Source organism: Balaenoptera musculus, chromosome 2 (assembly GCF_009873245.2).
Source record: "Balaenoptera musculus isolate JJ_BM4_2016_0621 chromosome 2, mBalMus1.pri.v3, whole genome shotgun sequence".
NCBI lineage: Eukaryota > Metazoa > Chordata > Mammalia > Artiodactyla > Balaenopteridae > Balaenoptera > Balaenoptera musculus.
Window position 1 is genome coordinate 4,541,691 of NC_045786.1, and position 23,638 is coordinate 4,565,328.

General features: G+C 37.0%; 1 protein-coding gene across 1 annotated transcript in view; it reads right to left on the reverse strand.

Annotated features, from left to right (window-relative positions):
- Positions 1 to 607: 607 nt before the first annotated feature.
- Positions 608 to 23,638, reverse strand: part of MRC1 (mannose receptor C-type 1) — an 88,691-nt gene continuing 65,660 nt past the window's right edge. The window contains exons 22-30 of the mRNA XM_036843396.1: positions 20,437 to 20,603; positions 17,531 to 17,633; positions 13,610 to 13,842; positions 10,910 to 11,075; positions 9,897 to 10,046; positions 4,557 to 4,670; positions 3,867 to 4,031; positions 2,646 to 2,687; positions 608 to 1,535 (exon numbers count right to left, since the gene is read on the reverse strand). Of these exons, the coding sequence (XP_036699291.1) occupies positions 1,285 to 1,535; positions 2,646 to 2,687; positions 3,867 to 4,031; positions 4,557 to 4,670; positions 9,897 to 10,046; positions 10,910 to 11,075; positions 13,610 to 13,842; positions 17,531 to 17,633; positions 20,437 to 20,603 (1,391 nt within the window). The 3' untranslated portion in view covers positions 608 to 1,284. The remainder of the gene's footprint in view (positions 1,536 to 2,645; positions 2,688 to 3,866; positions 4,032 to 4,556; positions 4,671 to 9,896; positions 10,047 to 10,909; positions 11,076 to 13,609; positions 13,843 to 17,530; positions 17,634 to 20,436; positions 20,604 to 23,638) is intronic.

Consider the following 23,638-nt stretch of genomic DNA (forward strand, 5'->3'; position numbering starts at 1 on the left):
GAATTACAGACTCTCTTGAAAATCTAGCTATTTTCTTCCCAGAAAGAAAAAAAAAGCATAAACACAAATAGAGACATTTCGCATACAATTTGGGGGGCCTTCATAGACCCCTTAATGTCATCTAAGGAGTCCTGTTTAGGGACCTCAGGTAAGGAATTTCTGCCCATGAGCAACCCCTTGGGAAAGGCAAGAATGAGCTGGGAGCATGGTACCTGTTTAAGATGTGACCCCTCCAATGTATTTCACAATGTACATAAAGCTTTATCCAAGGCAAAACTTTTTAAGCAAAAAGGAATTGTTAAAGTGAGAAAATGATATTAGAGACCTAATTCCCAATAACAGTGCCTTTGATTGTTGAATTCTGAAATAAGTCAGTGTTACAGGGGAAAGATCCAGGGAAATTGGCCAAGTCATTATGGTAAAAAATTCATTTTATGCACAGTGTTTTAACAATCTCTTTTTTCCAAACAGATGAAGAGTTTAAAGAATTCCTCTACTAATAATATCATTTATTTTCAGAGTACAGTGAAGTGTAAAGTAAATGGATAAATAAATCTCAGTTAAAAGAAAATTTACACTTACCAAGATCACCAAAATACAAATCCATTAAAAATAGACCTTGTTTTTGATGTCTATTTCACATTATCTAAATACATCCAGTTATGCAAATTTACATTTTTATTTCACATCTTTGCATTCTTGATATACATAAAACAGGACAAAGAACACATCTGCGATATTCAGCCTGGAAAATCCTGCTTGGGGCAAACAAGATTCTCAGCTGCCTTATCCTTTCCGCACATGTAAAAATATAATTCTAAATCATTGGAGTAAAAATCAAGATGGGTATAAGAAAAAATGTGACTAAATTTTTGTGTCACCTGAGGTTATTTGTACTTGGCTTTTAAAATGGTCGTCTAATTACTGAATAACTATTCAATGGGTAACAATTTTTTGGGAGCTCCTTAAATGATTTCAAGAAGCTTAGCTGGTTGTTTCTGGGGTTCTTGTAATCTGTATGCAGTTGACACTAGCTACACACCAATGCTGTATATTCACCTAAGATCTTTTTAAACATAGTAGTCAATGTTACTATCCCTCTTTTGTGAAAATATCTTGCCAGGCTAGAAAACGAACAATTATTTTTTCCACGAGGCAAAGGAAAAGGACAGACCAGTGTAATACGGTACTAATTTGAAAGGAAATAATCACATTGAATGAAAGACTTTACCATTTTAGTTATAATCTTATGAAATTCAAATATACCTAAATCACACCATGATTCTAGACGACTGCATGTTCATTCTGTTCAATGTTGCCCATGAGATCTTTTGTATCACTAGTTCCTGGACTCGATCCACTGTTAAAATAGAGAGTGTTCTCAAAAGTGTCCTCTCGAGGGAAATGCACACGTCTTTTCTTATAAAAGAAATACGCAGCGAAGCCAGCACCCGTTATAATCAGGAGGATCACGATGACTACCACTCCTGCCACGTTGGAAGATGGTTTGGAAGGGCCCATCTTCCTTGGGTCAGCTATAAATAAATAAACATATTAGGAAACGAGTTAAGGGGAGGCAGAGAGTAGAATGCTATGGAAACAATACAACTTTCTTCTTAGGAAAACTAAAATTCATAAATTTTCTTTCCAGTGACATTTGCCAAACAGAATGCAGGACATGAAAACAGAAGTCCATGTGACACAGAAGATTATTTTACATGTTAAGAAGATTATGCAATTGCAAGAATATTTCATGTATCTATGTAGCCCTGAACTAGTATAATATTTTATTTTATTTTATTTATTTTTTGTGTGTGTGTTCATGTGACCCTTATTTTATTTAATAATGGCCCCAAAGCCCAAGAGTAGTGACGCTGGCAACTCCAATATGCCTAAGAGAAGCCATAAAGTGTTTCCTTTAAGTGAAAAGGTAAAAGTTCTCAACTTAATAAGGAAAGAAAAAAAAGTTTGCTGAGGTTGCTGAGATCTACAGTGGGAATGAATCTTCCATCTACGAAATTGTGAAACAGTAAGAAAGTTGTGCTAGTTTTACAGTTGCACCTCAAACTGCAAAAGTTACGACCACGGTGCAATATTTTAAAATTTTAAAATATTTACATCTGTTTCAAAATAATTCGGGAAAAAAGAAAGTGAGTGGTGGAAATTTGAACACATGAGTATTAGTTCACAAACAGCACTTATGAAGTTAATAAGGGGGCTTTAGGCAAGTTATAAATCTCACTTTGAGTTTTTTTAGCAGCAAACAACATGAGTGAAAGAGGATCAGTTCCTTATTCAAGCTGTCCATAAAATTAAAATTTAAAACATTGCTTAAAAAAAAAAGAAAAAAATCACAGGGATTCCTAAGAGAAATTTCCTCCATGGGTTCTCAAAGGGCACCCCTTTGTAACAGAGCAATCAATGTCCTCAGTGAGATCTATAAAAACACCCACCTGACTCCAAGGCCTGCTTTTCTAGGGCATCATTTAAGGAAGGTCGATGTCACAATGACAAAGGCTAGTATAGCTCAAGAAATGCGACTGAGAGTGCAGGGTGGGTAGGAAGGGATTATTGTGGTTTTTAAAACAAACAAATTTGATTGATATATTACTAATATGGAAATTAAAATTTCAAAATGGTTTTACCTTTTGTTGTAATTAATGTATGAGTAGGTTCAGCATCAACAACTGTTTGTAAAATAAGAAAATAATTAAATACTGTTTGTAAAATAAGAAAATAATTAAATACTTATTAAAAACCCATAATAATTGCATGTAGATAGTGAGCATTATTTGGTTTACAAATACATCAAATCATCCATGTTGGATTTATGGTGATATATGATATAGACAGACAATAAATAGATGATAGATAGATAGATAGATGACGGATGATTGACTGATAGATAAAATCTGCATATTTGCATAGATAGATTGATCTATCTATCTATCCTATAACAGCATCCTATAGCTGCATGATGAGTTTGAATACATTGGAAGATCTGAAAATATGATCTCCCCAGTTGCATTTGAGCCACTGATACTCACCCTCAAAATCTACCCAATCTACCCATAAATAATATATCGTAGGCTAGCAGTTTTGAAAATGGCTCACTGAAGCATAAGGTATTACAAGGCATTTGAATGAAAAATAAAATAAGATCCCAGCATTGCACCAAAGGGTGTGGTATCTTAGAACAGAGCTTTCAAAGAATGAAGAACTACGCAATTCTAAAATAAAATAAAATCTACTGGGGATGGAGTGTTAATTTATCCAACTCATTTATTTAAATCTCTTATCTAATTTATAATTTTGTCTCTTGGGAAAGATATTACATGAAGTAGAATGGCATAAAACACTATGGAAGTCCAGAGAGTATCACAGCATGGGCATATAATATTATTAATTCCCCCAGCCCCTGTCCTGACATGGTCTGTCATTCAATCTCAGAAGGAAACTTAATTGGTCTTACATGATTTATTCCTTAATAAATTCTCATTCCTCCCCACCGTCCACTTTGGTTTGGCCAGGGTAAGTATTTCACCCCTTTTTCTCTCACGCCATAGGCCTGGCTCTCCAAACTGCTCACAACTTCGCAAATCCATATGCATGGATATCCCATTATAAATGTATTGATATACCAAAATCATTATGTCAGTTAAGCAGAAAGAGAGTGCTTTGTGCTCACTCAAAACTGCAGACAGCAACTGATCACCACGGCAGATTGGATTTCTCACTTATAAGGAGTGAGAGGTTGCAAGGAACCTGTAATCGCATTATATTGATAATTACACACCTGATATCTTAATATTTGAAAGAGATGGGAGCCTGGAAACACACATACCATAGGACAAATTCTAACTCACATTTTGGCCTTTTACAAATGTATCCTTTGTAGGAAGAACAGTGAATATTACTCCAAAATCCAGAAGATGCATATAAGGCGACACAATCATTTCTTTCACCAGAGGGATCTCCTGTTTTCCAGTTGACAAAGGAGAGTGGGTTGTTGTTTATCCATAGCCACATTCCTGATTATCAGAGAAAGTCAATAAAAATAGAAGTTAAAAATAACTTGCCTTAAAATAAATTCAACTTATTCATGTAAAATTTCTAAGCATGTTATTTTATACCGCAATCAACAGTTGTTTACAACCAAACTTTTCACAGGCAAGATAATAGTAACTAGTTGTTACAGGGAAACTGAGAATGTGTTTCTCATGTAGTTTTAGTTGAAAATTTATTCCTAATTAGTATAAATATGTAAACTTATCTTCCCCTGATTGTTTTTTCCCTGGCAAAAGATAGAAAATACTTTTTAAAACTTCTTTAACTTAGCTACAGTAGATATTCTTTAATTAGCAACTTTCAAGACAGCCTAATACGTGAGTCACTTAAATTTTCACTTCTTACCTCAAATGAAAATATGAGTCTGAATTTTCAAACTCTTCACAAATTAATCATTACTTAAGGCAAGACTTTCTAGGACTGAAAACTTCTTTTACCTACAACATTTTGAAATGTCTGTGATTCAATAATCATGCTGCAAAAATTACCTTCAACATTTCTATACAATCCTATCCAAAAGTTGGCTTTGCTTTGAAGTGGCTCAACTCGATATGACAGGAAACTCGATTCAGCAGCACTTTCAACGGTAACCAGAGAGGAACCTGCAGAGTACAAAAGAATAAATATGATGGCAGTATATTTAAGTAGTTGAAAATATTTTTATAATGATAGTATTGATATTAAGAGCAATAAAAATCATCCCACTATCTCCACTTAAGGAGAAGAATTTCAAAGAGTGGCCATTTGGCTTCTAAGAATTTGTTTCCATTCTGAAAATATTATTTTTTAAGCATCATTTGTGTACAAGCACTTAACGACTCACTGCAGGATATACAAAGATGAGTAGGACAGAATGTTTAAGAAGGTTATGGTTCAGTGGGTAGTAATGAGTTGAGAGTATAAAGAAATGTATTAGGAGAATATTTGTTTTAGGGGAAGCAACTAAACGGGAGCATGGAGGACACAGAATTTAAGATACATCTTAAATTCTGTGTCCTCCATGCTCCCGTTTAGTTGCTTGGATGTTGCTTGGATGGACAAATAAGGATGTTTTATAATGATTAAAGTTTTAATTCATCAAGAAGATATGACAAATATAGACATATATGCACCGAACAATAAAGCCTCGAAATACATGAAGCAAAAACTGACAAAGTAGACTTCTCCTGACTCAGAATTTAAAGTAAAAACTCATAGGGAGTTTTAAAACTCCCTGTGGCAACATAGAAGCCTCCTAAAATTCCCTTCTCCCACATACACACCAGTGAACACCTACACATGGAGCAATTCTCTCAGTAAAATCCAGAAACTCAGTGACTCCTACATATAGGGCAACTGAGAAAACACAAACATCTAAATGAGTAGGAAAGGCTGAGACACACTCTCTTCATAAACCCCACCCATGGCACAGTGCTGTATAATCAGGAGGGAGCCCCTAATTGCCAGCTTCTCCCTGAATAGAGAAGGGTTTCAACCATACATCTAGCACCCCAAATTTTTAGGCTCCTGTTCCTCTATTTGAATGAATAGGCGCCCCAAATGCCTAACTCTGGAAGCTAATGGGGTTTGCAGCCACGAGACCCACAGGACCACAGAAAACAAAGCAGCAGTTCTTAATGGACACCAAACACTTGCCATGGCTATTCTCCCAGGGCTCAGCTAAGAGGGAACAGATAAAAACGCCTATCTCTCAGTCTTTCCCTAGAAGGGGACTGACTGCATACTTTACAACCTGCTGCCTGGGGGGTCCAGCTGCTAATTTGCATGCAGCAAGGGGCTAGCTGTGAACCTCCTGGGGGAGCTGGTGGGCCCTTCTGCCACCTTCTTCCTCCGACTTGCTGCAATGATAAAATCAGGTCACCAACAGGTCTCTGGAAGGAGCTTAGACACACACCTGGCTTATATACTTTCCCAGGTGCTGCCTGAGGGGCCAGCTTCTAATCAGTCTGCTTTTATGTGCTAACTGTGATACTCTCCTTTGGGATGTCATCAGGTATTGGCACACCCTCAACCACTGGGAGCCACTAAAAACAAAGACGACAGCTTGTATAACCACAAAGTTTTGAGTGACAAACAGGAACTTGGGCTGGATTGACTGATGAGGTTCATCTCCCACACAAGACCACTCTCAAGACTGGGAGAGGTGTCTCTTTTATCTAATGTGCAGAAACCAACACAGAGAGTCAAGGAAAATAAAGAAAAAGCAAAATATTTTCCAAGCAAAAGAACAAGATACATCTCTAAACTGATATTAATAAAACAGACACAAGTTATTTACCCAATAAAGAGTTCAGAATAACAGCTATCAAGATACTCAGTGAGGTCAGGAAAGTAATGCATGAACAAAATAAGAATTTGAACAAAGAGAGAGAAAATATTAAAAAGTACCAGAGAGAAATCACAAAGCTGAAGAACACAATAACTTAAATGAAAAGTTCAATAGAGGTGTTCAACAGCAGACTAGAAAACTGGAAGAAAGAAACAGTAAACTCAAAGAAAGGGCAGTCAAATATATCCTGAGAAGCAAAAAGAAAAAAAGAATCAAAAAGAGGCAAGCTAGCTTAAAGGACTTATGAGACAACAGCAAGAGGATCAATCTACACATTACAGGAATTCAAGGAGAAGAGAGAGATGGGGGCAGAAAGCTTATTCAAAGAACTAATGGCTGATAATTTCCCTAACCTTGGGGAAAGAAACAGACATCTAGATCCAGGAAGCATAAGGAGTACCAAATATAATGAATATAGAGAGACAAACACTGAGACACATTATATTAAATTGTCAAAAATTAAAGACAAAGAGAGATTCTTAACAGCAAAAGAAAAGCAACTTGTTACATAAAAGGGAACCCTTGTAAGACAAAACAAATTTTTCAGGAGAAACTTTGCAGGCTGGAAGGGAGTGAGAAGATATATTTAAAGTGCTTAGAGATAAAAGCTTCCAACCAAGAATACTCTACCTAGCAAAACTGTCATTCAGAATTAAATGAGAGATAAAGAGTTTTCCAGACAAACAAAAGCTGAAAGAGTTCATCACCAATAGACCAGCCTTATAAGAAATGTCAAGGGGAATTCTTCAAGCTAAAATGAAAGGACACTAATTAGTAATATGAAAATATTTGAAAATATAAAACTCAATGGTAAATGTATAGGAAAATCCAGAATATTCTGATATTATAATGGTAGTAAGTAAATCACCTATAACTTGTATAAAGGTTAAAAGACAAAAGTATTAAAAATAACTATAAATACAGTAATTTGTTAATGTATACACAATATAAAACGATGTAAATTGTGACATCAAAAATATAAAAGATCGGGGGAATGTAAAAATACAGACCGTTTGCATACATTCAAAGTTAAGTTGTTATCAGCTTTAAGTACACTGTTATAACTATAAGATGTTTCATGTAATCTTCACAATAACCACACAACAAAACCTATAGTAGATACACAAAATAAAAGGAAAAGAATCTAAGTAATACTACTGAGAAACCATCAAATCACAAAGGAAGTGAGCAGAGAGGAAGAAAGGAACAAAGGAAGGTCAGGACAGACAGAAAACAATTAACAAAATGGCAATATTAAGTGCATACCTACCAATAATTTCTATAAATATAAATGGACTAAATTCTCCAATCAAAAAACATAGAGTGGCTTAATAGATTAGAAAAGAAAAAGAAAAAAAAAAAAACAAGACAACTATATGCTGTCTACAAGAGACTCAGTCCAACTTTAGGACATACATAGGCTTAAAGTGAAGGAATTAAAAAAAATTATTCCATGCAAATGATGTTGAGAAAACTAGACAGCCACATGCAATAGAATACAACTGGTCCACTATCTAACACTATACAGAAAAATCAACTCAAAATGCTTAAAGACTTGAATGTAAAACCTGAAATCATAAAAATCCTAGAAGAAAACACAGGCAATAAACTCCTCGACATTAATCTTTTTGTATTTGACACTAACAGCAAAGGGAAAAAAAGCAAAAATAAACAAATGGGATTACATCAACCTAAAAAGGTTCTGCATAGCAAAGGCAACCATCAGCAAAATGAAAATGCAACCTCCTGAATGGGAGAAAATTTCTGCAAACCACATGTCTTAATAGAGGTTTAATATCTAAAATATACAAGGAACTTATACAACTCAATAGCAAAAAAATAACCCAATTCAAAAAATGAGCAAAGGACCTGAATAGATTTTTTTTTCCAAAGAAGACTTACAAATGGCTAAGAAGTACATGAAAAGGTGCTCAACATCACTAATCATCAGGGAAATGCAAATCAAAACCGCAATGAGATATCACCTCACACTTGTTTAGGCTAGCTATTATTAAAAAGATAAGAGATAACAAATGATGCAGAGGATGAAGAGAAAACGGAACCCTGTTAATGTGAATGTAAATTGGTACAGTCCTTTTGGAAAACAGTGTGGAGGTTCCTCAAAAAATTAAAAATAGAACTACCATATGATACAGCAATCCCACTTCTTGGTATATATCCAAAGGAAATGAAATCACTATCTCGAAAAGATAGCTGCACTCCATGTTCATTGCAGCATTATTTATTATAGCCAAGACATGGAAACAACCTAAGTGTCCATCAACAGATGAATGATTAAGAAAATGTAGTATGTATATACAATGGAATATTATTCAGCCTTTTAAAAGAGGGAAATTCTGCCATTTGCAACAGCATTGATTAACCTGGAGGGCATTATTCTAAGGAAATAAACCAGACAGAGACAGACAAGTACTACATGATATTACTTATAGGTGGAATTTAAAAGTCAAACTCACAGAAACAGAGGGTAGAATGGTGGTTGTCAGGGAGTTGGGGGGTGGGAGAAATAGAGAGATGCTGGTAAAAGGGTACAAACTTTCAGTTATATGATGAATAAGGTCTTAGGATCTAATGTTTAATATAGTGACTACAGTTGATAATACTGTATGGTATCACTGAAATTTGCTAAGAGATTAGAATTTAAGTGTTCCCACCTTAAAAAAAAAAAAGGTAAATATGTGACGTGATGGTCATGTTAACTTGACGGTTAGGAATCCTTTCCCAACAAATATGTGTATCAAATCATCATCTCTTACACTTTAAATGTATTACAATTTTATGTCAACTACACCTCAATAAAACTGAAGAAAAAAACTAAACATAAAAGTAAAAAGAAGTGAAAACTCCAGACTGACTTTTGAATGAACCTGAAGGAAATGAGCATGTAACCCTTGCTCGCCACTGTTGAATGAAGAGCCCTGACTTAGGGCATAATCAAAATTTAGTCACAAAGTAATTCAGTGAAGTATTCAGTGGGATTTAATTAAGTAGATTTTTTAATGCACCCCGAAAAGTTCACTTTATTTGACATTTTTATTTCAGGAGGAAAATTGTTCATCTATGTCATGTCACTTGAGTTTTGTTTCGTATTTATTCACAAAGATAACCGGATCTAAATGCTTTTCTATTCATGGGAAAGCAAAATGGTTCCTGGGCCCTTGTGAAGCCTGAGCCGATCAGTGATAAAAGATGAACACAACACTCTGAATAATAATCCTAACAATTTAGAATATTAGGGCAGAAAGACTTGTTCAGCGAGTCACTGCTTTCTGACAGAATTCTTTCACCTTTTGAGGCTACAATGTTAGAAATTACATTTGGGGGGCATGATGTTGACCTTTCTGTTACAATATAAATTATTAAGACAAAGAAACAGGTATTTTTACTTTCCTTAGGTTTTTAATATACAGTGTTACTAGTATCCTGGTAATCTAAATAGATGATTGTGGGATTTTCTGACGGTAAATGTGGCACTTACCCATTCGAAGACATTCCAGAGAAGCTTGGCCCCAGTTCCTTGTATATGAAGACTCGATATAGTAGCAGTGACCATGGAAAGGAATCCACGCTGTGTGCTCTGACTCGGGGCATCTACCAGGCAGCTGTGGAGGTTCAGTGGCAGGGATTTCTGTTAATAAAAAGACATTTCAAATAAAGTAAGACCTGAAGTTTCTTTAGTAAATAGAATAATATATCAGCCATTAAGGAAATTTTCATCGCCTATCATTACTTTTTTTTAAGCCCTAATGGTAACCATTTGGATATGCCATTTCTATTATTGAGTATTCTTTTTACTTTATCATTTTTTTTCATTTAAAATGTATTTCCATAGAAGGTACTATGGTATAACAGCGGTCAATCACAGTCATAATTAAGCATGTAGATCTATAGATACCTACGAAGACGTTAATAAGTTCCCCTAAAAGGTCAACCAGAAATAATTTGCAAAGGCAGTCTTCCTTCTAGACACTTTTCCTTTTCTAGGATCCTAGCCCCTATAAAACCTTCTTAGTTATGACTGACATTGATGTTATAACTAAATGGTATAGGGAGAATTCTAGGACTTTACCACTGTCGGACTCTATAACTGTGTTCTAGGACTGTATCACTGTAATATCACTGACTCTGATGAACCTACACATATTCTGATAAAATTATTTTGATATAGCTGTGTTGTCAACATCAAAAGTAATCATCATTTCCTGAGGACTCTGACATCATAGATTCAGAGGCCTATCCCAATAATAAAAATTCAGAAACGTATAAAGAGGAAATAAACTCTAGCAATGAAGAAAATTTTCTCTCTCTGTTATTTTGATCTATGTATATTTGTTTATTGCCAGGTCAGCCTTTGGTTAGGTGAAGGAATATGTTTTATCTTATCCTTAAGCTACCGCAAAACACGTGACTGTTTAAGAATATCAACGGTGGCTTGTATTAGCTTATTGAGAAAATTTCAAATCCCTTGATTGTTTTTGTGGATTCAATTACCGTCTGATCTTTTGCAGAGAAAATAAAAACTTTCATTGCAATGTGCTGTCTTCCAATAGCCATCAAGATCCATATAAACACACGCTGACTTCAGTCTGGGCTCATCAGTGGCCCAATTAGTGTACCTCACCCTCCATTTATCGGTCCAAACATATTCATTATTGGTCTGCAAGAACAAAAACAACCATTAACATGGAGCCTGGCTTCGTTTAGAAAATACCAAAAGAACCCAGCAAGGAGTACAAAGTATATTTAAGACTGTGATTTGACAAAGAATCTTCAACATTTGGGAATAAAAAGAACATTATAAATTATTTCTACCAACTCAAATTCAGGAAATGCAGCCTTTTTTAAGAAAAAACTACGTCTTCAAGCTCCCCATGAAGACATCGCTGGAAGCTATTCTGAAAAACACAGACTTAAAAACCTATGTCTTATTCTAGAAAACTCTCTTTATTTGCAGGCCCTCAGTGCAAAAGAGGGGTTTTACCTTCGGAACAAATAAAACACGTATTATATTATCATTTAAATGATAACAAAAACTGAGTCATTTTCATTGAACTCACGGACCCCTGAGAGAAACACTTATCTCTTCTAGTCTTCTTACTGTTTGGCTGTTGAAACAGGGCCAACGACAAATGACTTATGCAAGGTGACATGGGTGGATAAGAGAGGAGCCTAGGTCTCTTACCTTCCAGTTAGGTGGTCTTTCAACCAAAATGAATCTGATGGCATCTTTTAAAGATAATTGTTTTATTCAATTTGCATACTTCTTATTAAATTTATTTGGGCAAATTTATGGTCACATACAAATTAATTGACAACATCAAAAAGATTACTTATCAATAATGTTCTTTTGACAGTCTAAAAGAAATTTTACAGGTAAAGCCTCACAACAGATGCTGTATAACTTTAGTCAGAGATAAGTGAGTTTTTAAACCATTCAAACAGCTGTCCCCTTTTTAACTGCATTATTTAATTTACGAAAGCAATTACCAAAGATCTAATGACAAAATCAAAAGCATGCATTATCTCAAGTTAGAATTTTGTAGTATTCTACCATATTTAATCAAATAATGCTGGCATAATCATTAACTCCATAGATGTAATAAATATAACATTATTGTTTTAGTTATAAATGTTGGGATAATGGAAAGCTATTTAATCTTTCTAACAAAAAATAAAAGCCTATTTTAAACTCGTAAGAGAATTGGGACCATATTTGTGAGAAGAAAATATATGAATTATCAAGAGAATTAGTTACTAAAAATAGATTCAACATAGAAGTAAAAATGCCGTGCTTAAGTTTAAACACAGAAATCATTGTGTAACTACTTACTTTTAAATGTTCACTAACCTACTTAGGAAATACTCATTGCAAGAAGTGTAAATGTTGATCTCTGCATCATGGTAGAAGAAGTTCTACAAATTCTGGCACCAGTCTACTTTCCAGCTATATCCCCTTATCTCCTTTTATTTCTTCTTGGTACTCCTTCCTTATGAGCCACCATCCTAGACCACATCTATAGAGTTTGACTTTCTCCGAGAAGCCCTGTTGGTCCTCTCCCCTTGCACAAATGATCGTTTTTCTCTCCTCTCCCAGCACTTTGTGTATACCTTTCTTTGACGCTGTATTATCTCTTAATTACTTGTTGACATCTCTATTTATTGTACTAGGAAGTTTGCTGATTGACTAGTTAGATGGATGTATGGATGGATGGAGGATAGATGGATCCCCTGGCATCAGAGAAGACTCATTTTAGGAAAATTTTGGCAACTCCCACACTGCTCTTATTTCTGTGCCTCAACCCTCACTCTACACCATCTTTTGCCAACCTTCCTTCTCTGTTATGGAATACAGGGAATTGACCGCAATGAAATCTGTCACACACGATGGAAGCTGTACAGCTTCAGAACAGACAGCAACTCTAGAACGACTTTTCACAAAAAATAAGGAATATCCTCATCGCCCAGGAACTATGCCCCTGATGCTTTCTTAATTCCTATGGCATAGTTGTAATCATGACACTAGAAAGAAATAAGTTAATAAATAAAACTGTTTAGGGCTTCCCTGGTGGCGCAGTGGTTGAGAATCTGCCTGCCAATGCAGGGGACACGGGTTCGAGCCCTGGTCTGGGAAGATCCCACATGCCATGGAGCAACTAGGCCCGTGAGCCACAACTACTGAGCCTGCGCGTCTGGAGCCTGTGCTCTGCAACAAGAGAGGCTGCGATGGTGAGAGGCCCGCGCACCGCGATGAAGAGTGGTCCCCACTTGCCGCAACTAGAGAAAGCCCCCGCACAGAAACGAAGACTCAACACAGTCATAAATAAATAAATAAATAAATACAATTTTAAAAAGAACGTGAATTTAAAAAAAAAAAAAACAAAACTGTTTAGATGCAGAACTTAATTTTCATATTCAAAATATACAGTAACACTGTATATTAAAAACCTAAGGAAAGTAACAATAATAATATCACTTAGGTAAGTCTTAGTTTGATTTCTGACATAACATCACTAACTTGCTAGATCCTTCCACTGGGTCCTAGAGAGATTGGGTCTTGTACATGTCAGTATCATTTCCAAAGCCCAGCAGGTTTTTACACACAGCAAGTATTCAACAGAATGAACAGAAGAGAATCATATTCAATCACAATTTATCAATCATGTCAAGTCGCACATGTTTCCAGCATCTTACCAAGTTACTGTTCAGGGCGATCCACACAGGTTCATTCAGGGTTTGCATCTGCATCCATGCAAATGCATTACTATAGGGATGTAGAATGCTAGCAATCAGGGAAGTGTGAAGCTTGCAATAATCATCTGCTTCATGCCACTGCAGCTTTAATTTCATGAGTGAATAGCTACTTTCGCCATATTTAATAAAGCCATCTGTTGGAATTGTTGTTGGAGAACTAGGCAAGGAAGGGTCTGGAATAAAAAAGTATTTCCATTAATATTAAACATTACCTGAGTGCCATCAGTACATGACTTCTATATCTCATACATCCTAAAAAGAATCTGAACAGCACAATTCAAACCGTCAGGTGTTTAACATATTTTCATGAGCCATTTCACACCAGAACACACAGTTCTATTTTTTAATCAGTATGCCTGATTGAATTAAGTCATTTCCAAACTCTATTTAGAATATTAAGGTAAATACAGGATCAAGTTTCTAAACTATAAAACCAAAAAGACTTGCAAATACTACGAGATCTAGTATCTGGATGAAAGTCACGCCACAGTTTAATCCCATGAATTAAAGAACATCTATCATCCTGTCAACACGAATCTTTTTTTTTTTCCATCTTGGTCAAATTTTAAGGTCAAGAACAGTCTTCCTCTCCTTCCCTTCCCCCCACCCCCTGACTCTGTTCCATTCCACCCATGAATTTGCACCTATTTGTATCTATTTGACTTCACCTGTGAATCACGTACCTTCAAGAAATTGGTTTATGCTCTGGAATGAAGCCATATAACAGTTCCCACTTCATTTAACCTTGATCTCAGGATCAAGCTTTAATCTTATGATGATTTCCCACGTGAACCCCATATCTTATCCAAACTGAAGCCTTTGCAAGCTGGCGTCACTCTGGCTTTCTGATCTTTCCTCCTCAATCTCTCAGCATGCGTTTCTAATAACTACTCTAGACCTACCCATACTTTGGGCCACTTACTGTCAAGACCCAAAAAATCTTGTTTCTGGGCGCCTTATAGCTGATGCCTTAGGGCAGAACAGAGGTCAGCGGATGACAGCCAGAGGGTGAAATCTAGCCTGTTGTCTGTTTTTGTAGCCCATGAGTTTTTAAATGGTTGGGGAAAAACAAACAATGAAAAATATTTTGTGACATGTAAACAATACATGAAATTCAAATCTGTGTCCATAAATAAAGTTTCAGTGGAACTCAGCCATGCTCATTTGTTTACGTACTGTCTATGATTGTCTGTGATCACAGCAGAGTTAAGTCATTGCAACAAAAACTTTATGGTCTACAAAGCCTGCAATATTTATAATCTGTCTCTTACAGAAAAAGGTTGCCAACCCCTGGTCTAGGGTCCTAGATGTCCCTGCCTACCGATGCTGTCTTGGCCAATTCTCCAACCTATTCCACTGTACACCAACCCAACCCACCATGTGCCTTGTTCTGTCACTCCAAGAATGCCAAACTTTCTTTTGAAGACTCTGGTAAGGCAACAATTTTAATTCAGCAAGGAAGGCAGCCTTCCCTTTCTTCTGCTGTTGCTGCCACCGTGTGTTGATAGAATAGCATTAAACCAAGAGACCCAGCCCCGGATCCTTCCATGTTACAGCCGGTAGGAAATAAAGAGTCTCATCATTTCCCAGCTTGGAGAGAGCTGGGTTTGTCTTAACAACACAGGAAAAGTTTTGGACTGCTAAAAGTGGCCAATGAAGCCTGAGATAAAGCTTTAAGAAGCTTCACCAAAGGCTATATGCAGCCAGGAAATTAGTTCATTTATCCAATTAGCTTGTTTATTAAAACACTCATAGAAAAAATTATAAGGAAAAACTGAATTACTGAGAGGTTATTTTCAGGTGGTTAGATTATGGGTAATTTTTTCTCTTTATGCTTTTCTGTATTTTCTAAAATTTCATCAAGGGACATGTGTTTCATCAAGGGGTTGTTTTTAAGTGTTTTATATTCATATGTATTTATTCATGTTTTTATTTACATATCTTTACATATTTACATGAATTCATATATATTCATTCATACATACTCATATATATGAATAAAAACAACACTGTTTTATTTTTTATTTATTTAATTTTATTCTTTTGGCCACGCTGCACAGATTGAGGGATCTTAGTTCCCCAACCAGGGATCAAACCCAGGCCTCGGCAGTGAAAGCCCTGAGTCCTAACCACTGGACCACCAGGGACTGCCTGAAAACAACACTGTTTTAAAAAAATACTGAACACACATTCTTTGTTGAAATTTTAGAAAATATAGAAAAGCATAAAAATGAGAAAAAAATTACTTAGAATCTAACCACCTCAATATCTTAGTGTTTCCTCATAATTGTTATAGAGAGATATATATAGATGTATAGACATATTATATATAATATAAATGCAAATATATATACATAGAGAGAGAGCATTAGAAAGAGACAGTTTTTGACAAATGAAGAAAAATACAATAGTACAATGAAGGAACTAAAGGTCTTAATCCCACGATGCAAACATATCCACTATTCCTACTTTGATGCATTTCCATGGCCTTCTTGTTCTTTTTTTTTAAGGGGGTTCAAAGTGTTTTTTGCATCATCAGTAGTCTATAAAATTTCATATTCTGCCTTTTTCACGTTAACACGGTCAACCTTTCCCGAAACCTAAGTCATTAAAAATTGTCAAAATATCTTTTGTCAGCAGCAAATATTCTATCCCTTGCGTTTACAGGAAGAAGAAAAAGAATTTTAAACAAGTTTAGGAATCATCATTCCCTCCTGGAAGGGGACTCCTTTCTTTCCCCAAAGATTGGAAGCACAGATGCATTACCAGTGGCCTAAGATTCTGGTGCTCGAAGGGTGTAGCAGAGAGAGAAAGGCGGCATGGCCTGGACCTTCTTTTGGATCAATAGGAGGTTAGAATTCCTGCCGGACTTTGCAGTCATCTGAAAATATCTTCAGTGATTTTCAGTCATTGTCATGAATTGATATCAGTTCCCTGATTCCCCAGAAAGTATAGAAAAATTTGTTAGATCCGGGAGATCAAGTAGCTTCTAATTCAAGCTCCTCTGAGAGCTCTGCTCAGGGTGACCGCAACCCACCTCATCTTCAACCCTCATCTCTAATTTATCTTTTATTTTCTGAACCTCTTCTTATGTAGCCAAACGTTTCTATTCTAATTTCACTCAAAACTAAAATGCACACGACCATAATCTTGATTCTTGGTCGATATCCACATATCTGTTTTATTTTCCTTGCACCATAGTTAGGCTTCCTAAGATGAAAAAAGGACCACAAATAAGACATCTACATTTTTAGAGACACAGAATACATAACAAGTAATGAGGCATATAGGGTGTTTTGGGGCAATGGTTCTCAAATTACACAAATTGAAGTGAGGTATCCCTACTCTGACATTTTTTTTTTTAAGGTAGAGGTAAGCAAACATCCCAAATTTCTAACAAAATTAGAAAAAGTTTCAACCTCTAGTTTAATCTGTGCAAACCTTCTGGTAATGGATGAGGGGGCACATTCATGAATAAATTACAGAAAATATCCTTTTTGTCTGTCACAGGCATCCATGGATGAAAGTGAGAATCAAATAAACATGTTGATGGACACTTCCCTGGCGGTCCAGTGTTTAAGACTCCGTGCTTCCACTGCAGGGGGCGCAGGTTCGATCCTTCGTCGGGGAACTAAGATCCCACATGCCACACAGCATGGCCAAAAAAAAAATTTTAATTATTTAATTAAAAAATTTTTTGAAACAACGTGTTATGTGCAAGGGAAGCGTCACTTTTTTAAAACAAAACTTAATTTTTTAGAGCAGTTTAAGGTTCACAGCAAAATTGAGAAGAATGTCACTTTTTAAAAAGTACGGAAAAACCCCACCTCTTACAGCCCAGCGAGGTCCGGTAGGACTTACCGGGAAGTGTCTGGCATATGTAACCTCGCTTACTGTCACAGGTGTCATCCATCCATTTTCCTGCATCCCTTGACTTCCCTCCGATAATAAGAACACAGTCAGCCTGTATATTCATGGAGAAGAAAAAAAAAAGCCAAACGTGGATCGATAATTATTTAAACCAATTCATTAATAAGCAAAAAAAAAAAAAAAAATCCTTTATCCCTAACCTCCAACTTTTAGGATAGTCCTAATTCATTTACAGCATGTTCAATTCATCCCTACTTTCCACGCTACTGGCCAACTTCCATGCAGATCCCTCACTGAACCCTTGCCATTTTAACTGAAAATTAAGCAGAGTTGGATAAATTTTGGCGCTGGTTCTGAGAAACGCTGCTGTCAGAAATCTCATTAATTCCCTGAAAGCTACCACAGCTTTCACCAGGGCCAGAGCCGTCTTCTCAGCCTCCAGCCTCAGGATCCCATGAGCCTCAACTATCAGGAACCCCTAACCGTACATTTCAAAGATTCTCTGCTCAGCCCCATCTCCCCTCTTAGCTATTCTTACCTTTCATTATCCTGGCTCAGCATCTCCGCTCTAAACCAGGAAACCTACACAGAACAAGCATGTTTCCACTACACAATGCATGTGAGCATTTCTCTCCCACTCTCTTTATCAAACTATATTTAACCCTCTTCATTTTACAAGTCCTGAAATTGTAACAACACAATATATGTGTTTTGATTCCAGTTTTGTGGAATACAAACTTTATATTTTTACACACGCTAAGAAAAAAATTTAGGAATAAAACCAACAAAACTGTGTTTTTTTTTTTCCTGGAAGGTGAGTTTACAGATTTTGTTTGTTTCTGTTGTTTCTCCTTTTCATTATGTTCTAAAAACAAAAAACTTGCTCAACAATGAATTTTTTTGTTTTAAATGAAATTTACCACTCACCCACAAAATCTTTCTAAGCAAACCCTATCTCACTCCAGTCTACTTTTCAGCCCTCATTTATGTAATAAGGATTGAAAGAATTTCTCCCCAGAAAGTCACTTACCCACAACCAGAATATATCTACCCTACACATAGCTACCAAATTAATTATCATAAAGATGCCACCTTGATGAGATGGTTTTTCTGCTCAAACCTTTTTTTTTTTTGCTGCCTATCTGACAAAGTCCAAACTCTTTCTTAGGGCATCTAAATTTCTCTGAATTCTGCTTTCCACGTTCTAAAGTTGACGCCTACTTCTTTTCTGCATGAAACTCCTACTATATCTAAAGCTCTTAATTCTGCCCAAACCCATCTTGTGCCTTTTTCTTAAAGACTTTATTCACCTTTCCCACTTAACACGACCTTCCCCATCCTCTTGCCATGATCCCCTAATCATGATGTTTTAAAATTCTTGGGAAGAAGACCCACAGCTGATTCTTCTTCACATGCCCTCTTTCCATCAAATGAAGAGCTCCACAGATATGTGCTGCCTGATTAGATCACTACATCCCATAGTAAGTTTCTTTCCTCCTAACTACTATTATGCTTTATAGCTGATCTTCTCATTACACACTTTCATTTTGTTCCTGTCGTCTTTCTTGTAGAAGACTTGGGGTCTAGCTTAGGTATAAGCTTCTTCAAGGTAAGAATAAAATCTTATGTGCCTTCATGTATTCCACAATGCCTAGTATGGTGTTTAACACTGATTAGTTGGCTTCAATGATATAAGATTAAAACTAGTGAAATAAAGAAGCAATTGTCATGTACCACAATGTTCATTACAGCTCTATTTACAACAGCCAGGACATGGAAGCAACCTAAGTGTCCATCAACAGATGAATGGATAAAGAAGATGCGGGACATATATACAATGGAATATTACTCAGCCATAAAAAGGAACGAAATTGAGTTATTTGTAGTGAGGTGGATGGACCTAGAGTCTGTCATACAGAGTGAAGTAAGTCAGAAAGAGAAAAACAAATACTGTATGCTAACACATATATATGGAATCTAAAAAAAAAAAAAAATGGTCATGAAGAACCTAGGGGCAGGATGGGAACAAAGACACAGACCTACTAGAGAATGGACTTGAGGACATGGGGAGGGGAAGAGTAAGCTGGGACGAAGTGAGAGAGTGGCATGGACTTATACATACTACCAAATGTAAAATGGATAGCTAGTGGGAAGCAGCCGCACAGCACAGGGAGATCAGCTCGGTGCTTTGTGACCACCTAGAGGGGTGGGATAGGGAGGGTGGGAGGGAGACGCAAGAGAGAGGAGATATGGGGATACATGTATATGTATAGCTGATTCACTTTGTTATAAAGCAGAAACTAACACACCATTGTAAAGCAATTATACTCCAATAAAGATGTGTAAATAAATAAATAAATAAATAAAATTTTTTTTTAATTTTAAAAAAAAGAAGCAATTGTCTGTCTCTTAGGTTAATGCACTTAGCACCTAGCAGAGTGTTTGACACATAGTAAGCACTCTGCAAACAGTAGCTCAATCATGATGATGATGATGGCGACGATAACTTCAGAAGCAGTAGGAGCTTGCAGAACTGCACCCCAAATACTACAACAGTTTCAAGAGTTTAGGGGCAGCTGATGCAAAGAACATTGCTAACTCTGGGTTCAAGTGCACACGCTGAGTACAACATGCGCCCATACTGGAGCTGGTTTTCCCTGTTCCTCACTACTACCACCATCTAGGTCCTCCCACCCCCAGCCCAAAGACGAAGAGTTCTTAACTGAATGTATACCCCTTCCTTCAAGGCTGGCTCAGTCTGAAACGGTTAAAATGTGCAAGAATGAATCAGATCAAGAAGTAGTCTGGCAGAATTTTTCACAGAGGATCAATCACTAATATGTTGACCTGAAGCAAACTGAGAGTGGAGGGAGAGGTGACCTGAAAGTGATACTTACATCTTCGTAAGAAAGACTGCTCCTCCTCCCACCAGGGTAACCTTTCCCCCAGTTTGTGTAATGAACTCCTCGTCCATCCGTCCAGAGGAAGGTGTGCTCTGAATTGACATCATTCAGCCCGGTCCAGGTGTTAAAAGTGGAGTTCTTCATATGATATGTAAGGAATGCTGAAAGAAAGTTTCACAAGATAATTGTGAACTTTGAGGGGAAAGACTCCAATATCAAAGATACTCAGAATACATTAATTTACAAATACCAAGCCTGTGATCAATGTCTTTATTATCATTTGAAAGCACTTACCAGGAAAACAAACACATTCTAACCTGAGCCGCATGTTATCACTTCCGCTTTGGACTTTGAAAAGTTCCTCATAATAAGAGTCTAGGTTTTACCTGGGTCACTGCAGATAGTTGCACAGGCTGTGCCCTACCCAAGGACACTGGGGCGCTGGGGAGGCTTAAGTCCACCCTATGCCCCACTCTCCTTTTTATACACCCAGATCTGGGTTGTGGCTGCCTACGATCCTGCAGGAAGAGGCACATTTTTCTGATTCACGCCCAGTCATCCTGTGAGTGAGCAGGTGTCCTGTGTCTATAGATAAGATAACCTGATTATACTGGGCTGGCCAAAAAGTTCGTTCGGGTTCTTCCATAAGATGTTATGGAAGAACCCAAACGAACTTTTTGGCCAACATAATAATAACTAGGGGCCAAAGAGAGCTCTTGATCTTAAAAAAGTTCTGAAACTAAAAACTATTTGTCAAAACGAAAAAGCATTAGGCTGTCAAATGATCACCACCTTGGACTGCCAAACCAAAAGAGCTACCCAACTGGAACTCCTCTGGGGCAGCCAGTTCCTAGGGGTCAGCGGGCATCCACGTCCACTGCGCATGCTTGGACCCAGGCGTCATCCTGGTGCTAAGTGCTCACATCACTGGGAGAGAAATTCAGAGAAGGCAGGACAAATATGGCCTCTTGCTTCTTTATCAATTCTGTGGCAGAGAGGATGGTGGCAAATATCCAGAAACTGCAAAAGGCTTAAATGTACACGTTCTCCATCCGTTCTCCAGCAGCCCATCCCCATGCCTGCCACACCATGGCAGCTGCCTTCTGAGGCCAGCAACCTCACCTGCCAGGAGATGTGGACACCAAGGACACTAGATGGACACCGAGTGAATGAGCACGGACTCTACAGGACAATTTCCAAACTCTGCTTAAACACGACTCCTGAATGCAAACAGGAAACCAAATGACTAAGCACTTGGGTTACTAATAGAAAATGTAAAATAGAAAGAAGGCCACAGAGATTATCTGTTTATTCTTGAACAAACAGTTCTGCAGAAGGGTCATTGCTGCGTGCTTACTCTACCGCAGAGTAATAGACGCCACTACACTGCTCAGAGATTTGCTTATTTCTCAATTAACTGAAAGTAAAAAAAAAAAAAGAAAAGAAATTTCTTATATTTTTCAGAAAGAAAAGAGCATGGGTAGATATTTACTTTGTTTTCTTATTTATTTCCTAAATAAGATCATAACTCTTGCCATATCCCCAACTTGAAATGAAATGTGGAAAAGCTCTACCTGCCAATATTTCAACACTGACTTGTTTTCTGCCAAGAACCACAAAAAGAATTCAACAGCGTGTGCCTGTGTTCCCAGGAATAATGTTAGTTTATCTGAAAATTGTTCCCTTCTGCACATCTCTATGACCCAGGTTCTAATTTTGTTATGGTAAGAATCAGCTCTTTGTGGTTAAGAGAGGGAATCAATTATTGTGTTTCTCTGCTGGGTAGCTAAGCCCAGAATGTGGTAGACCAGTCAGAGAAATGTGAGTATTATATTCCTGAAATTTTTTTATTGTGTGCTATGGTTTGACACTTTTCTTCCAGTGTCTGGCAAGCTGCTGAACTTGTCAAAGGTTCTCAGTGAAAGCTTGGTTGATTTACTGTAGAATGTGTTCCAAGAAAGCACATGGTAGCATTTAGGGAGTGAAATTAACATTTAGGAGAGTGCCACACAGCGTTCCAAGGTCTCTCTTCTTTCTTATCTTTTTTGAGGTACATCATTTTTCCAGTAAATGATTTTGGAAGTCAAAGAACCTCAGAACCAAAAGGGAACTTAGAAATCATCCAGTCCACATCTTTCCCCAACGACATCACATAAATTCCTACACACAACAAATATGTATTGAGCAACTTCCATGCTACATACCAATCAACATATGTGACTCTGCAGCACCCATTTCAGTACCTTCCAACAAAAGCATTTTCACAGCCCTTTAAAAAAACTCACGAAGCATCCCATCCAATTAGTTCTAATTGTTAGAATAACCTCCTAATTTTGAGCCTAAATTTGTTTCCCTGTAACTGCCACTCATGGGTTCTAAGTCTTCCTTCTTGAGTGGGACGATCCTTCAAAGTTCACATCCTCTTTTCCAGGCTGTGAAACCTAGGGTCTTTCAAACCGTCCTCACTCACTGCTGGCTGTGGTTTCCAAACCTTCATCAGTTTAGCTGCTGTCATCTGAAAGGCCCTCAGTTGGTCAACATCATTTTTAAAGTAACTAATTTAACCTAATATCTACATCAAGTAAGGTGGCCCCAAAAAGACCATGTGAAAGGGGTCAAGTACCTTTCTCTTGACAACAATATAATGAATTTTACAACTTGCTATATGGAGATGGTGTGTTTCTTCTTCCTGTTCTTCAAAGCTCTGGCTTATCCCTATGTTTTATCAAATTTTTTTTCTCAATTTGTTCCAAGTTCATATTGAAAAATTAGTTTTATTGCATTATAAATTCTATATCAAGTGACAAGAAGAGCAGTACATGGAAAATTAGCAATTTTTAATTTTATTCCTGGAACTACTCTTCTTTGACTCTTTGGTGAGAAAACTGGTTTGGCGGAAACAGATGGAATTGAAGCTGGAAGACCCAGTTTGATTCCCAGTCCTACCCCTTACCCTCTAAGCTCCCTGATCTAAGTCTCCCTGAACACATTTCCTCATTCACAAGGGACTAATGATTCCTGCTTCACAGACTTGTTATGAAAATGGAAAGGCAATTTACATGTAAAATGCTCAGCATAAGGCCTACAACTAGTAAAATAGCTCCCAATATGTGCTTGTTTTCCCTTCCTAGTCTTTACTCTGGAACACCAAAAAGTCATTTACTATAAGCAACATTCTACCATTTTAGGGAAAAAA